This window comes from Myxine glutinosa, chromosome 1, assembly GCF_964187855.1.
Source record: "Myxine glutinosa chromosome 1, kmMyxGlut1.1, whole genome shotgun sequence".
Lineage (NCBI taxonomy): Eukaryota > Metazoa > Chordata > Myxini > Myxiniformes > Myxinidae > Myxine > Myxine glutinosa.
Genome location: NC_136261.1, coordinates 29,688,977 through 29,702,655, shown reverse-complemented (window position 1 = coordinate 29,702,655; position 13,679 = coordinate 29,688,977). Strand labels below are relative to the sequence as shown.

At 50.7% G+C, this 13,679-nt stretch overlaps 1 protein-coding gene across 3 annotated transcripts in view; it reads left to right on the top strand.

Moving 5' to 3' along the window:
• The window catches only part of LOC137422283 (uncharacterized), an 83,314-nt gene that overhangs the window by 67,559 nt on the left and 2,076 nt on the right, over positions 1–13,679 (top strand). The window contains exon 6 of one of the 3 annotated variants that reach the window (XM_068109045.2): positions 466–834. The exons of 1 other annotated variant lie outside the window; for it this stretch is intronic. In XM_068109045.2, the coding sequence (XP_067965146.1) occupies positions 466–502 (37 nt within the window). In that variant the 3' untranslated portion in view covers positions 503–834. Of the gene's footprint in view, positions 1–128; positions 835–13,679 lie in introns of those variants that run through there. One more of the 3 variants, XM_078770261.1, reaches the window with a different exon arrangement.

Here is a 13,679-nt window from a genome sequence, read left to right as displayed (position 1 = left end):
TCATTTGCTATTCTCCAATCGTCTGGTACCTGTCCCGACTCCAACGAGCTGTTAGATATCAACTCCAAGATATCCACTAACACCACGCTTATCGGCTCTACCACCTCCTTCAATATCCTTGGATGCAGATTATCCTGTCCTGGAGCTTCATCATCCCATCATTTTTCTAGCTGTTTCTTCACTTCCTCCACCCATACATGGATCCCTCAACTCTTAGAAGTTCCCCTGACTCCTGTAACCCTGCCATTTGTCCACCAATTCTCCTGTGATATTCCTCAATGGGCCCACATTCCTCTTCACCCTTTCCGTACCTCATATATTCTTAAAGAACCACCTTTAGAGGCCATTTTTCCCCGCAGAGCAGGGGTTGCCCTTTTTTGGGCACCGTCCCCTTTTTGAAGCAATGTTTATGGTCGGGTGCCCTTCCTGCCGCCTACTCTGTAAGTTGCCCCCTGTGCCACACAGGGAATTACCAGCGAACCTCAGAAGGATGACAGGCTGAGTCAACCCACCTGGCGTTAATTCAGCGATCGACCGGGATTCAAACCCAGGATCCGAGGATCCCAAGCCGGCACCCTAACCGCTAAGCCAACACCAGGCTGTCTCATATATTCTTAAAGAATGTTTAATATTCTTGGCGAGGTCTTTGTCATATTCCCTTTTGGCCTGCCTAGTCATTTTCTTAACTAGTCTCTCCTATGCTGCTAGTCTGATACATAGTGATGTCCTGATGATGACCACGAGAGGTCAATCACCTTCGTAAAAGATAATGTGCTATATTCGTGTTTCACATCTACAATGTTATAAAAGTTTAATAAACAACATTTATGGGTGTTTGGGTGTGAACTTGCATTCAGACAAAGTTATAAAATATTTTATAAAGTACTGTTTTGTCCTTAGCAGCTATACTATGATGACAGGTGATGGTTGACAGGGACTTTTTGTTGTAGAACATTAAGAATGATTGTTCATTGTTGAACTTTTGTTTCATGACATGATATACCTTGAGAAAGTCATACAGGAAGTAACATCTAACCAGAGTCAGTGGGGCGTAATGGTCACAGTGAAGCGCGATGCTACGCGCGCTTGCTTGTACAACAAGAAGGAAGCGGACAACGCGGTGAGTTTAAGAGTCTTTATTAAACGAGCTCAACTGTAGGACTGGCGCGCTCCAGGCTGCATGCCCGGTGTATATCCCGCGGCCAAGCCTACCCCTCGGGCGTGGTCGCCGCCCACTTGGTGCGTGGAATGATGCCCTCACGCCAGTGAGCTTTCGTGTCCGCCACACGCGCCCCCCCAGAATTCCCGCGCACCTGGAGGGCCAGTTTGCGGGGCAAACGGATGACCCGGCCGAAGCGCCCTCTGGCGACCGGCGGCGTCCGGGGTGCAGGGATGCCAGCTGGGATGCCTCCGGCTGCACCCGGGATGGGTGCAGGACCGGGGGGCGGCGTGCCGGCGGGCCTGGGCGGTGCCGGGGATCCGTCCGCAGGGGGCGGCCCCGACGTGGGGGCCGAGCCACCGGTGGTGGGTGGTCCACGTCGAGGTGGGCCGGTTTGAGGTGATCCACTGAGACGCGGTCGGGAGTACCGCCGATGTCCAAGGCGAAGTGTTTCACCCCGGTCTCCAGCACGCGGAAAGGCCCGTCGTACGGGGGCCGCAGTGGTGTCCGGTGGGCGTTGTGCCGGGCGAAGACGTACTCCGCGGTGCGAAGCTCCGGGGCGACGTGCGTAGGCGGGTGCCCGTGGTGCGCCGTCGGCACCGGGGCGAACCTCCGGGCTGTCTCCTTCAGCGCGGAGCGCTCCTGCGCCACGGACCATGGTGCCGTGGGGTCGGGGAGGAACTCGCCCGGCACCCGCAGCGGTTGTCCGAAGACCACCTCCGCCGCGGGTGCGCACAGGTCGTCCTTGGGCACCGTCCGGAGGCCCAGCAGGACCCAGGGGAGCCTGTCGACCCAGCCGCCGTCGCGGAGGGTGGCCCGGAGCGCGGCCTTCAACGAGCGGTGGAACCGCTCGCACAGGCCGTTGGCCTGGGGGTGGTAGGCCGTGGTTCGGTGCAGCTGGACCGTGAGCCCCCGCGCGACCGCCCCCCAGAGCTCCGAGGTGAACTGGGGGCCGCGGTCGGACGATATGTCCGAGGGGGTGCCGAACCGGGCGACCCAGGTGGCGATGAACGCCTGTGCGACGTCCGCCGCCGTCGTCGCCGCCAAAGGCACGGCCTCCGGCCACTGGGTGGTGCGGTCCACCATTGTCAGGACATGGGTGAAACCCCGCGAGGGGGGCAGAGGTCCCACCAGGTCCACGTGTACGTGGTCGAACCTTCGTTCCGGCACCGTGAACGGGGCCAATGGGACCTGGGTGTGCCGGTGCACCTTCGCGCGCTGGCACGTGAGGCACGTCCTGGTCCAGCCGCGGACGGCCTTCCGGAGGCCATGCCAGACAAACTTGTCAGCGACCAACCTCTGGGAGGAGTTCGTGCCCGGGTGGGACAGGCCGTGGATGGTGTCAAACACCTGGCGCTGCCAGCCCGCGGGCATGATGGGGCGAGGCCGCCGAAGGGAGACGTCGCACAAGAGGGCCGCGCCGTCGAACGGCACCTCGGTGACGCGGAGGCCCGTGATGGCGGTCCGCAAGGCCTGGACGCCGGGGTCGGCGGCCTGGTCCGCCGCCATCCGGGCATAGTCGATGCCAAGGTGGACTGCGTGGGCGACGGACCGGGAAAGGCAATCCGCCACCGGGTTGTCCTTCCCCGCGACGTGCCGGATGTCCGTCGTGTACTCGGACAAGGCCGAAAGGTGACGCTGCTGCCGGGCCGACCACGGCTCGGCGACCTTGCCCATCGCGAAAACCAGTGGCTTGTGGTCGACGAAGACCGTGAACACATGGCGCTCGAGCAGATGGCGGAAGTGCCTGACCACCAGGTGAAGCCCGAGCAACTCGCGGTCGAAGGTACTATAGTGGCGTTCGGGCGGGCGAAGCTGCCGGCTGAAGAACGCCAGCGGTTGCCAAGCACCACGCACCCATTGCTCGTGCACCGCGCCCACCGCGTAGTCTGAGGCGTCGGTGGTGAGGGCGATCGGTGCATCGGGCGCCGGGTGCGCGAGCATGGTAGCGTTAACCAAGGCGAGCTTCGCGCCTGCGAACGCCGCGTCCATCTGCTCGGTCCAGGTAACGTCACCTTTGCCAGGCTTCCCTCGGAGGGCTTCGTGCAAGGGGCGCAGGAGCTGGGCGATGCGGGGCAGGAACCGATGGTAAAAGTTTACCATGCCCAGGAACTCCTGGAGCCCCTTGATCGTGCGGGGGCGCGGAAACCCCTTCACCGCCTCCACCTTGGCCGGTAGGGGGACGGCCCCGTGCCTGGTGACGCGGTGCCCCAAAAAATCGATGTCGGCGACGCAAACCGGCACTTGGCGGGGTTCACGATGAGGCCATGCTGGCCCAGACGTTCGAAGAGCGTGCGGAGATGGTGAAGGTGCTCTTCGCGGGACGCGCTGGCGACGAGGATGTCGTCCAGGTATACGTACACAAAATCAAAGTCGCGCAAGACGCTGTCCATGAGTCGCTGGAACGCCTGAGCCGCATTCTTCAAACCGAAGGGCATCCGAAGAAATTCAAACAGTCCGAACGGCGTGATGACCGCCGTCTTCGGGATGTCCTCCGGCCTGACGGGGACCTGATGGTAGCCGCGTATGAGGTCCACCTTCGAAAAGAAGGACATGCCCACCAACCGGGCGGAGAAGTCCTGGATGTGGGGGACGGGGTAGCGGTCGGGGGTGGTGGCGTCGTTGAGGCGCCGGTAGTCCCCGCACGGTCGCCATCCCCCGCCGGGCTTTGGCACGATGTGAAGCGGCGACGCCCAAGCACTCTCGGAGCGCCGCACGATGCCGAGCCGCTCCAGCGTAGCGAACTCCGCTTTAGCTACCGCGAGCTTCGTCGGCTCGAGGCGGCGTGCCCGGGCATAGACCGGTGGCCCGGCGGTGGGGATGTGGTGTTCCACCCCGTGCTTGATGGCCCCCGCCGAGAAGGTGGGCCGTGTAAGGGCCGGGAAGCTGGCAAGGAGGTGGGTGAAGTCGTCCGCTGCCGGAAGTGTACAAACTAACCTCGCCGGGACCGAACCGCTCAGCAAGCCGCTTGGCGAGCCGCTCGGTGAGCCGCTCAGTGAGCCGCTCAACGAGCTGCTCAGCGCGCAAGCAAGCGAGCTGAACGTTTCAGCCTGGACGAGACGTCTGTTCTTCACATCTACCAACAACCCGTGTGCACAGAGGAAGTCCGCACCGAGTAGTGCCATGGGGACACTAGCGGTTACGAACGTCCACTTGAAGCGTTGCCTTCCGAACCGCAGGGAGAGGCAGCGCTTCCCGAATGTGCGTATGGGTGTTCCGTTCGCGGCAAGCAACGCGAGGCCCTGGCCCGCGGTGTGCTTGTCGGACGTAGAGGCAGGGATAACGCTCACCTGTGTCCCCGTATCGCATAGGAAACGGCACCCGGACAAGGTGTCCGTTATAAAAAGAAGGCTGCCGGAATGGCCGACGCTCAGGGCCGCTACCGAGCGCCGGCTTTGTAGTTTCCCGACTTGCCGAAGGAGCACGGCGGGCAACAAGTCCTCGCCTTGTGGCCAAACCTGGCGTGGAAATGGCACCAGGTTTGCGGCGAAGGCGGAGGCCGCGGTTTTCGCGGTGGTGGTGGGCGTGGCGTGGCGGCGGCCACGCGGCGTGCGTCAGCCTCGGGATCCCCGAGGTGTGGTGCATCAACATCAGGGTCACCCTCGCGATGCGCGGCGGCCGCGCCAAAACTCGCCTGCGCGTCCAAAGCCGTGAAGAACCTGTCGGCCTCGGCAGCGAGCGCTCGGGGTTCTGTCGTCACAGAACCGGCCAACGCGAGGCGGACTCGTGCCGGCAGCTGGCGTCGAAATAACGCCCGGAAAAGAGCGTTCGGGGTTTCGTCGCCCATCAATGACAGCATATGGTCCATGCGGACCGACGGTCGCGTGTCACCGAGCTCGGGGAGGTCCAGGAGGCGGTCGGCCCATGCGTCCACCGTGAGGCCGAACGTGGCGAGGAGGAGACGCTTGATCGCCTCGTACCTGCCGTTGGCCGGTGGGTTCCTCAGGACCGACAGGACGCGGGCGGCCGTGCCGGGCCCGAGGGAAGTGACCATGTGGCAGTACATGGTCTCGTCCACCGTGATGCCTCGAAGTCGGAACTGGGCTTCTGCCTGCAGGAACCAGACTTCGGCTTGCGTCTCCCAGAACTTGGGGAGTTTCATTTGGACCGCGTTGTTTGCCATTGCGATGGCGTATTCGGGTGGTCAGCGACGGCTGACCAGAACGTCGGAGGGTCACCAATGAAGCGCGATGCTACGCGCGCTTGCTTGTACAACAAGAAGGAAGCGGACAACGCGGTGAGTTTAAGAGTCTTTATTAAACGAGCTCAACTGTAGCACTGGCGCGCTCCGGGCTGCGCGCCCGGTGTATATCCCGCGGCCACGCCTACCCCTCGGGCGTGGCCGCCGCCCACTTGGTGGGTGGAATGATGCCCTCACGCCAGTGAGCTTTCGTGTCCGCCACAACAGCATCCTTTCCGAGTCTGGGAGGTCAGTGGTTTGCACCCCGGCCGGGCGATACCAAATACTTTTAAAATGGTGTGTGCTGCTTCCTTTCTTGAGGCTCAGATATTTAAAAGAATTGAGCATGGACCAACAACAATATGGCACTTTTTAAATGATGTAATACACCCCAAAATGCTCGGCGCACATATAGTCAGGTTCAGTATGTCCAGATTTAAAGTTTCGTTGGATTTTTTGGGGGATTTGGAAAACTATATATTTTTGGAAACTATATTGTATAGTCAGTCAGAAAACCAATGTTGCTATTTGCACAGACTCCTGTATGGCGGCCATCTTGGATTTTCAAAATTGCCGCCGTAGAACTAATTTTTCTCAATATCTCAGCTTCTAAATAACATAGAGCTTTGATTCTAATGGCTAAACATACATTTTCAAGGGCCCCGAATCCAATGCTAACAAGTTCGATAAGCTAGACATGACCATCGAGCTCCTATGTGGCGGCCATCTTGGATTTTTCAAACTGGCCGCCGTAAAATTGATGTTTCTCAATATCTCAGCTTCTAAACAACATAAAGCTTTGATTCTAACGGCTAAACATACATTTTCAAGGGCCCCGAATCCAATGGTAACAAGTTCGATAAGCTAGACATGACCATAGAGCTCCTATGTGGCGGCCATCTTGGATTTTTCAAACTTGCCGCCGTAAACTTGATGTTTCTCAGGATCTCATCTTCTAAATAAGACGGAGCTTTGATTTTTCTAAATCCCAAAAACAATCCAACGAAATCTAAAATCTGGACATGCTGAACCTGACTGTGTTGACTGTAATGAGAAATACTATTCTACTGCGAGTGTTTTGCCCTTTGTGGGCCTTTGTGGCATACTGCCAAATAACACTCTGGACTGATTGGCATCTCTAACAATGCCAATGCTAGACAGAGATTCTTCATGGTTACACCAGAATTATCACGCCTGTCAAAAGACTTCAAGAGTCAGTTTGGCCTGGAAGGTGACAAGATCACAGAACATCATGACCTTGGTCCAAGTGCAGTCAAGAGGGAGCATGAAGCAATCAACAAGATTAAGGCTGCGATACTGAGTCACGGGAATCCATTTGACACTGAAGGTGACAAGCTGCACAATGTGATAACGAATGCTTACATCCCAGACGAGTATGTACCACAGATCTTGAACATTGATGTCACTGGTCAGAAGTTGTATGAAGACGACGTGTCGGAGCGTATCAATGGAGATGTTAGCCTCTGGGCACCAGTCAAGAAGGAGAACAACAAGATGTTCACGTCTGGGAACAAGAGAACCACAGTGAAACTCAGAGACAGGACACTTTGGATCTGAAGGAGACTAAGGAACTGTACAGAAGGCTCATGGTCCTTGCCAAGTCAAACAGAGACGTCAACCAGAAATATGCCATCGGAAATTACGAGTTCACTGTGACACCAAGAGCACTGTTCGCTCCAGATGGGACAATTCTTCCATGCACTGAAAAGTCGAAGTTAATTCATCTTCTCGACAAGTTAGCAAGAGCAGAAATTCACCCCGAAGATCAGCAGCAGACACCAGCTGCAAGTGTTCTACAAGAAGATCCAATGGACACAAGAACTATGGCATCCACATCTAGTAAACCTACAAGTTGGAAGATTGCACTGGTGGATGGGATGGTACTTGTGCATAAGCTGACAAAGAAACCAGCCACTGTAGTGAAAGTCAACGATCTGGGTGAATGCTTCAATGACAGACTCATGTCTCCAACAAAAGATTGTGATGAGATCATACTGGTCTTTGACACGTACAAAAACGATTCTCTGAAGAGTGCTACCAGGGCTAAAAGAAGGCAAGGAAAGGATGCAGTACAGTATCAAGTCAGAGATGACACCAACATCAAACACATCCCAATGAGCAGATTCCTTTCTCATGACAAAACAAAGGCTGATCTGACTGACTATCTGGCAGCGAAAACTCTAGAATACAACAGTCACTCATCCAAGTTGATCATCACGTCTGCTTCAGGGCGTACTAGGAGCAACAGTGACCTGCTCTTCGAGGACAACAACCATGAAGAAGCTGACACCCTGTTGATCCACCAGGCCATGCTGGCATCCCAGCGAAACCCACATGATGCGCAGTTGGTGTTCTTCTCTCCCGACACAGATGTCCTGGTACTAGTCATAGCAAACTATGACCTACTGCTGAGGAATACATCCATTTCCATGGCCTCTGGAATACTTCAAATAGAGCCACTGTGGACAGCTCTAGGGGTCAAAAGAGCAAAGGCGTTGCCAGCCTTTCATGCTTTCACAGGGGCAGACAACACTGGGAGGTTCTCTCGAATAGGCAAAGCAACCTGGCTGCATGTCTACCTCAAAGCAAGTGAAGATGTCACAGACACCGTGCGAATGCTTTCAGATGCAACTGAAGTGACGGAGGACATGTTGTCCACACTAGCTAACTTTGTATGCGCTGCTTACTCTCCAAATGGCATCGACATCGACAGCATCCCCGAACTACGATGGTATCTCTTTTGCAAACACATGGCAGAAAGTGACAGGCTTCCTCCTACTCTTGGAGCTCTCAAGCAGCACATCCTTAGAGTCCATATCCAAGCCAGAGTGTGGGGTCAGGCAAGCATTGCTCAACAGGATCCTCAGCTGAATCCCCTGCAAAACGGCTTTTACAAAGACATGGATGGACAAGTGAAACCAACCACAACTGAGGAGCCTCCAGCCCCCAAGGCCATCATTCAAATGGTTAGATGTCAGTGCAAAACAGACTGTTCTTCATCTAGATGTTCCTGCAGAACAAACAACTTGGCTTGTACAGACCTTTGTCAGTGTGACATCCAGTGCCAAAATGATGAGGACTCTCAAGATGTGATGAACGAAAGCGATGATGAGGATGATGATGACTTTACTCAATGATGAATCAAAGCTCTGTGCTCTTTAGAAGGTGAGTTACATCAGTTTTACGGCGGCCAGTTTGAAAAATCCAAGATGGCCGCCACATAGGAGCTCTATGGTCATGTCTAGCTTATCGAACTTGTTACCATTGGATTCGGGGCCCTTGAAAATGTATGTTTAGCCGTTAGAATCAAAGCTTTATGTTGTTTAGAAGCTGAGATATTGAGAAACATCAAGTTTACGGCAGCCAGTTTGAAAAATCCAAGATGGCCGCCACATAGGAGCTCTATGGTCATGTCTAGCTTATCGAACTTGTTACCATTGGATTCGGGGCCCTTGAAAATGTATGTTTAGCCATTAGAATCAAAGCTCTATGTTATTTAGAAGCTGAGATATTGAGAAAAATTAGTTCTATGGCGGCAATTTTGAAAATCCAAGATGGCCGCCATACAGGAGTCTGTGCAAATAGCAACATTGGTTTTCTGACTGACTATACAATATAGTTTCCAAAAATATATAGTTTTCCAAATCCCCAAAAAATTCCAACGAAATTACATAGTGAACCTGACTAATATGGAGAACCTCAGGAAACGGCAGTATTCAGGGATCATGTGTTCAGGTTATAAAGTAGATTGTGTGGGGGAGATAAGGAGTGGTACCTAAAATGGCTCACACAGGTTCTAAAAGAAGTGAAAAATACTTGGAAAAGTACTTGAGAAAAAGGGTTGTACCTCTGCACAACGGAAGACTTGTAGAACTTTCTCAGCTCACCGAACGGGCAGCTGTTCGTATTGCAAACGCGCAAACATGTGGGCCGGTCAAGGCCCAAGTTGATGGGCATGTGCTTCACAAACTCCCGACGGATCGCTACCAGTGAAGGAACTGTGTATCTGGATTAGGTGCTTCTGAACACCGATGGGAAGGACATGTTCAAATGGAAGACCATGCAATGGAGTCATCAGAAGGAACTCGAATAAGCAAAGCGCAAAGTTGGAGTCATCAGGAGGAACCTGGATTGGATTTGTCTTTCAGCTGCTAATCCACTACCCTCAAACCAATCTAGGCCAAAGACTTGCATAAAAATTTCTGCAAGAATTCACTTCTCCCTAGACAGATAGACAAAGACAGAGATAAATAAAGAGTAAAACAGATAAAAGAAAAGAAAAAGCAAGAATTGGAATGAATAAAGAGAAATGTGAAAAAGTAGAAGGAAATGTGAAAGGAAAAAATAACAAAGATGTCGGGAAGAACCTGAATAGATAGATTTGAGGAGTTACTCCCAGGCTCGAATGCAGCAACAGGTACAAGCTGGGCTTGTGAATGTACAGGTAAGTTTCAAATTATGATATTTACTATTAATCATGTTGGGATGGATGGGGTAGGGTAGCTGTGGAAGCTGTGAGGCCTGTTTATAAATAGATTGTTTGATTGGTTCCAGGGCCACAAGAGAAAGTATACTAGATTTATGTATCTATTGCTATACTGGGCAACCTCGAATTATACTAGACAACTTCAGATCATTCCACAAAGCCTACAACAAGTGTATGTCCACTCTCAAGAGATTCAGGAAACAACATCTGGTCAACCTTTTCAAACTGTCTCCTTCCTCAAGAACCTTGTGGCCCATTGTCAAGTCTGTCCTCCATCCCTTCCCTTATAGACTGCCAGGTGTTCCAATTTTTCATTTCATTTCGTGACCTGAAAATCGGGTGGGCATCAAATTGGCATGATAATATAGAAAAAATTAAGAAATAATGTTCATGACTTTTCACAAGTCAGATTCTGGTACGTTAGTCTGTAATATAATGTTGAAATGTATAATTTTATTTCCAAAATCTCCGTTTAGCCTCGAACGCATTTCGATGTATTGACCAATGAGGATCGCGCTTATTCGCGCTACGAACGATGTCTGGGTTTCCGGCTGCGAGTAAACAAAATGGCGGCCTCCAGTAGCAGCGACGGTGACGAGGGTGGGAGCGAGAAACGCTGTTATATGTGCATTTCTCCGGCCAAAAGATCAAGTTTAATACCTTTTAGTGATATAACATGGCCGCGATATTTGCAATTTGTTCTTACGTGGCAGAATTTAGAAGGTGATCAAGCTGAAATTGCGAGAAATTTCGTGAAGAACCACGCTGACGAATTCGGCGAACGTGGCAACAGTATGGTAACAATACCTGCTATAGCTATACCGCATGATGCAGCGTTTCATCAAGTGTGTTATTCACGATTTACCGATAAACAACGAGTGAGCAGGGTGCAAAGCAGCATGAAAAAGAGAGAAGAAAATGCAGCCAATACTGGTAGGTTGAATAACTTGAATAATAAATCATGACAATGCTTCAAAACTTAGTTTGATTTTTTTTTTTGTGAGGTATATGTAAAATGATTTTGTGTGTAGTCGAACGATTTTGAATTGAAGGAACTGTCCAATATTTATGCAAGGAGGTAGGGGGGAGGGAATCTAGTCGGGCTAACCATGACTTGAGGTCTAGACATTTTAAACTCACATAATTTTAATTGTTTTCTTTTATGTGTATTTATTGCAGCTTCAACATGCAATGACATCAACGTCAACATTGACAAGGTGCATAAAGGCCCACAACCAGTCAGGAAACGTGCTCTACGCTCCAGCTTAGGCAAGCCCAAATGTTCAGCCAGATCCCAATATGTGTTGCCTAATATATGCATCCTTTGTCAGAAAGAGAGAACAATCAATACAGGCAAAAGGGGCCGAAGAAAAGAGCCTCTAACAAGGTGCTCAACAATTGAGGCACCAAGACTGCAGCAAGCTGCTAAAGACAACAACAATACAAACCTGCTGCTTCAAATTCAAGACCGCGATTGTGTTGCGATAGAGGTAAAATACCATGGTCGCTGCGACAAGGAGTATACCCGGTATTTAGGCAAGCTAGCAACAACACCTAATGCAGAGCAACAAGGAGACTCCAACTACTCAGAAGCATACACATTATTTTGTGCAACAGTCAAGGATCTTATAATAGACAACAAGGAAATCTACAGACTGAAACGACTTAATGACATGTTCATGAAACAAATCAAAGCAACACACGGAATAGAATCAAACTACAAAAGTGGCTTTCTCAAGACAAGACTGATGAAAACATTTCCACAACTATGCTTTCTAACCCCGTATATGCGCTGCCAAGGACACCTTGTGTATGTTAATGACATCTCCACTGAAGTGCTGGTTGAAGAAAAGAAAGTGTTGCAAGAAACCATGCATGGTTCAGGTGATGACACAACAGAGACAGAACAAACATCCGACTCTGAACCAACCCCACCAAAGCAACCTGGGTATACTGAGAATAACCTTAGAGAACACTACTTCACTGCGCTACAATTGAGAAATGCAATAGATGAGATCAAGCCAAATATGCCATGGCCCCCAACCTCTGAGCACCTGACAACAAATGCCGCAGAAGCAATTGTACCTGCCTGTCTCTATAACTTTATTGCATGGATGGTGGGAGTGTCAGACGAACCTGATTCTGATGAGTTTGTAAAGATAGAATCTACAATACATAGAAGAATTCTCACAATTGCACAGGACATCATATACCTCCAATCAAAGGGAAGGAAACAGATGCCCAAACATTTGTCACTTGCAATGACAGTACGTCATCTCTCAGGTTCAGCCCAATTAATCAGCCTACTGAACGGGTTTGGTTACTGCGTCTCAAACTCTGTCGTCTTAAATCATGACACTGCACTGGCTAACCAAGAACTACATCGTGGAGAGGATGCTCTTCCATCAATCATTCAGGCGGGCAAGCATGTCACACTCGTATGGGACAATAATGACTTCGGGGAGGAGACATTGTCTGGGCGTGGAACAACGCACAATACCAATGGGATTATAATACAGCGACCAAGTCAATCCCATGAAGTAGTACAACCAGCACCAGTCACTACAGTTAAGAGGACGTGGGAGAGATCGATGCAGCCACCTGCAGTGAACCTTGCCACATATTATGGAGGGAAAAACGAAGGACCCGCTCCATTCGCAACCAGCGTTCCATTGGATCGAGCAACGTACTTCCCATTACTCCAGCACCCTAAGACGATAGACCTAGCATACCACATCACCAAGTACAACATTGACGGGACTCTGCCATCTTGGACAGGATTCAACCAACTACTGTCTTGTGTTGAAGTTCCACCAAAGAGCGTGATAGGGTATCTCCCTGTCATTGATGCCACTCCGAACTGAAATGAATACGGTACTAACAATACTGCAGAGAAGTGTTCAGATCGCCGACAAGTTACAGTTGGAAGCAGTCGTCATTGTCGTTGACCAAGCCATCTATTGCAAGGCACAGCTCATTAGATGGAAGAATGCACAGTTCATGAAGAGACTGGTAATTCGACTTGGGGCATTCCACACTGCAATGTCCTTTCTTGGCTGTATTGGAAAGAGATTTCGAGAAGGTGGTCTCCAAGACATCCTGGTTGAGTCAGAGATTGTTGCAGTGGGGTCTGTGAATGGAGTGTTCAGCGGCAAGCATTACAACAGGGCAGTTCAAGCCCATAAGCTGATATCAGACGCGATGCAGCAGATGCTCCTGGATGCATATTTTGAATCTATTCCAGAACATGAAGCGGGTAGAGTGAAGGAACTTTTGTCAAACTTAGCTGAAGCTTTCCCACATCCAAACTACCATGTCATTCTCAACAGTGACAAGTTCAAAGACTTCAAAACCTCCTTTGACAAATTCTTAGAAGCAAGTGACACCAAACCAACATTTCGCTTCTGGAGTTCATACATTGAGACGGTGGAGCTTCTCTAGCCCATCTCGAGTTTATCATGACGTCAATGCGCACTGGTTCGCTTGTACGCCGCGTAATTGTCTTTGATGGGTTAAAATATCACCCCTTACACACTTATTGGACCTATTAACAGTTTCAAAATAGCATTGGTAAACCACCATGGATCGTAGTAGCAACACCAATCACAAATATTGTACAAAAATTTAAAATTATGCAGGTTTTAAGGTCCAAAAACATGACTTTCTGATAAATGCATCAACAGCATGTTATTTTACCAAGTCGTTAAAACAACATTTTTAATACTTTTGGGGGTCTGAATTAATAAATATTGCTGCCAAGACCAATGTGAACATGACATCATATAGTTTGTGTTGTTTTTTTACTGTGTAAATGGGTATTTCAAATGTAACAT